Below are 3,502 nucleotides of genomic sequence, written 5' to 3'. Positions count from 1 at the left end.
TGTTTGTACACAGGAAGATCTGGGTGTTCTGCTCCATCACTATTTTACTTCCTTGAGCCAGGATCTCTGAACCTGGAAGTAGGCTGGAGTCCATGAAGTCCCTAAGATTCTCCAGTCTCTATCTCCCACAGAGCTGAGGTTCTAGGTCTAAGCACAACCACACGTGGCTTTTTACTCAGGTGCTAAATATTGACCTCAAGTCTTCATGCTTGCTGAACACTCTTACTCTCTGAGCCATCCCTTTAGCCCCACACTGTGCCTTTAAAGGAGTCTGAAAACAACACAGTGGCAAGGTGTTCACAGAAGTGTGCCTCTCTGTTCCACCTGTGGCCGCTCCCACGGATGGGGAGCATTGCCCTCCAGATTTAGCAACCACACCTCCCTCGGCCGTGGTAGAACCCACAGGCATCTCAGGGCCAACATCTGGCCAGTGCCGCCATCCCTGGATGCTTCCCTACTCCCATTCAGGAAAGAGCCGCCCTAAGACACCAGTAAAGAGAAACAAAGACACTCTGGGAGCAGCACTGGCTGTCACAAAGCAAGTTTATTGGAGGGTTGTAACCCCTCAGAGCCCAGCCTGGGGGGGGGGGGCGCTCAAGCCAGCCTCTTGCTTATTCGTTCATAGGTCACACCCCCACTGGTGAAGATCTGAAAGAAGCAACCAGAACAGAGAAAGTCAGTGCCCTGAGGTGATCATGGGGTGCAGGGGAAGCAAAGTCAGCCACCATTGCTATTCCTGGGTGGATGCTAGGCAGGTGCACTGCCTTCTGGGGCTTAGATTTCCTGCCAGTTATAGGAGTTGCTGCAGAGAAAATGCTGACCAGGAGCAAGCGTGATGGGTTGCAGGAATGTCAGCCTCTATCCTGTCACACACACACACACACACACACACACACACACTTTTAACTATTGCATGCCCGGTCCTCTTCACAATAGTCCAGCTATAGTTCCCAAGAGCCCCAGGAAGTTGCTCCCATTATGCAGAGGAGCAAACTGAGGGTTGATTCAGCCTGTGAAGATGAAGCCTTGTGGGCACAAAGCTTCAAGTGTCCTACCCTCAGCTCTCTCTGCACACCTCAGGCCTGGGAACATTGCTTTGGAAGTCGGGACCCACTGGCTGGCATTTCATTCAAAGCTCTCATTCAATCTTTCCAATGGGTCAGTGTTCATCCAGAGCTGATGATACTTTTATTCTTTTCGTGTGTGGTGTGTGTGTGTGGGGGGGTGCCTGTGCCACAGTTTGCACGCAGGGGTGAGGAGACAATTTGCGGGAGTTATTTCTCTCCGTCTGTTACGTGGGTGGCAGGAATCGAACTTAGATGGTCAGACTTCGTAGCAAGCAATTTACCCTTTGGCTCGTCTTTGTTTCAACACCTGCTACATCTATTTTCTAATTCTTATTGTATCAGTTCAATAATATTGATTTTGGCGGTACCAAGGGTTGAACCTAGAACCTCATTCAGGTAGGCATGCAGTTTCCACTAAAATGTATGCCCTGGCCGTGCAAGTGTGTGTGTGTGTGTGTGTGTGTGTACACGCACATGTGCATTTTGAGGGATCAATGGTTCACTCTAGTCTAGGCTGACCTGGAACTCAGGATCCTTCTGCTCTGGTCTTTAGAGTGTAGAGATCACAGGCCTTTGCCACCATAATCAGATGTATTTTTAATTCTATGAGAAAGAAACATGGCAGGCTGGCAGAGACCCACTGGTCTTTGAGAAAAGGCTGAGAACTTCCTCTAGAAATCAGCTGACACATTCCGCCTCTACAGTGTACTAGCTGTGTGACCTCAGGCAGGTTGCGTGCTGTCTCTGAGCCTCATAAAGCACCTCTTAAAAACAGAAATAATATGAGGTTGGAGAGATGGCTTAGCTGTTGGGAGCACCGACTGCTCTTCCAGAGGACCCAGGTTCAATTCCCAGCACCCACATGGCAGCTCACAACTGTCTGTAACTCCAAGATCTGACACTCACACACAGACATGCATGCAGGCAAAACTCTAATACACATAAAATAAAAAAAATAAATAAATGATAAAATGGAAATAATAGGAAGCTCTGCAAACTCACCTCCACCAGCTTGTCACCCACGATCTCCGAGGTCTGGTGAAAGTTGGGGAAGTCTGCCACCACCTTCCCATTCTCCAGCTTCAGAGTAGCCTGGGAGAGAGACAGGGCACTGAACACAAAGCCTCTCACCACAGCCTAACAAGTCCTTAGGCATCACTTATGTTATTTTAAAAATAGCACGTGGGCCAGGTGGTGGTGACGCATGCCTTTAATCCCAGCACTAAGCTGGCAGAGGCAGTTGGGTCTATCTGAGTTCAAGGCCAGCCTGGTCTACAGCGTGAGTTCCGGAACAGCTAGGACTATTAACAGACAAACCCTGTCTCGAAAAATAAAAAAATAGAAAATAAGTAAATAATATATGTAGGACTGATTCAGTTGGCAGAGGGCTTGCCTACCACACACAGGGCTCTCAAAAACAAAGGGAAGGGAGAAAGTAGCTGGGGAGATGACTCAGTGGGTAAAGGGGCGAGAGTGTGGATCATCAGCACTCATACATGACAGCATGTGCCTACAGCAGCATCCCCATACCACACCACCCTCACCGGGGGACAGAGGCAGGCAGATCCCAAGGGCCTACTGGCCACCCAGCCTAGCAGAAAATGCAAAGCGCCAGGCTCAGCGAGAGATCCTGCCTCAAAAAGTAAGGTGGAGAGTGTTAAAGGGGATAGAACCCTGATGTGAACCTCTGGTTTTCATACATGCACAGCCAAGTATACATACATGTATATGTGCATACACAATAGATGATAGATCAATAGATAGATTGATAGATGATAGACAGACAGACAGACAGACAGATGATAGATAGATAGATAGATAGATAGATAGATAGATAGATAGATAGATAGAACAACTATTCAGTAAATATCTGAAGTGAATTATGTTAAATACTCAGCAAAAATTAGTTTTTTTCTTTTTTCTTTTTCTTTTTTTTTTTTAGGAGGGGACCAATATTGAGACAGGGTTCCTCTGTTATAGCTCTGGCTGTCCTGGAACTCACTTTTGTAGATCAGACTGTCCTCGAACTCACAGAGATCTGCTTGCCACTGCCTCCCAAGTACTAGGATTAAAGGCATGTGCCACTAGACCCCGGCTAGCTTTTTCTTTTTGAGAAGAGGTCTCACTAGCCTTGACTGGCTCAGAACTCACAGAGATAGCCTGCTTCTGCCTCCTAAGTGCTGTAACTTGCAGCATGCACCATGCTCAGAAAATAGACTATTTTCGTTTGTTTGAGTTCTGAGGTTGTCTGTCTGAGACAGCATCTTTCTATGTATCCTTCGCTGATCTGGAACTCACAGAGAACCTCCTGTCTCTGTCTCCTGAGTGCTGGGATTAATGGCGTGTACCACCAGCACATCAGCTATTTGTATCTCTGTGTTAGGTTCCTTGCTAATGACAGCCATTACCCAGCAGAAGCATTAAAAACACCAAGC

General features: G+C 47.5%; 1 protein-coding gene across 1 annotated transcript in view; it reads right to left on the bottom strand.

Moving 5' to 3' along the window:
* Window positions 1-594: 594 nt before the first annotated feature.
* Fabp6 (fatty acid binding protein 6) overlaps window positions 595-3,502 on the bottom strand; it is a 4,697-nt gene continuing 1,789 nt past the window's right edge. The window contains exons 3-4 of the mRNA XM_038328837.1: window positions 2,070-2,159; window positions 595-648 (exon numbers count right to left, since the gene is read on the bottom strand). Coding sequence (XP_038184765.1) covers window positions 595-648; window positions 2,070-2,159 — 144 coding nt within the window. The remainder of the gene's footprint in view (window positions 649-2,069; window positions 2,160-3,502) is intronic.

Source organism: Arvicola amphibius, chromosome 4 (assembly GCF_903992535.2).
Source record: "Arvicola amphibius chromosome 4, mArvAmp1.2, whole genome shotgun sequence".
Taxonomy (NCBI): Eukaryota; Metazoa; Chordata; class Mammalia; order Rodentia; family Cricetidae; genus Arvicola; species Arvicola amphibius.
Note: the sequence above shows the minus strand (reverse complement) of the source record. Positions and strands in the feature narration are given on the sequence as shown.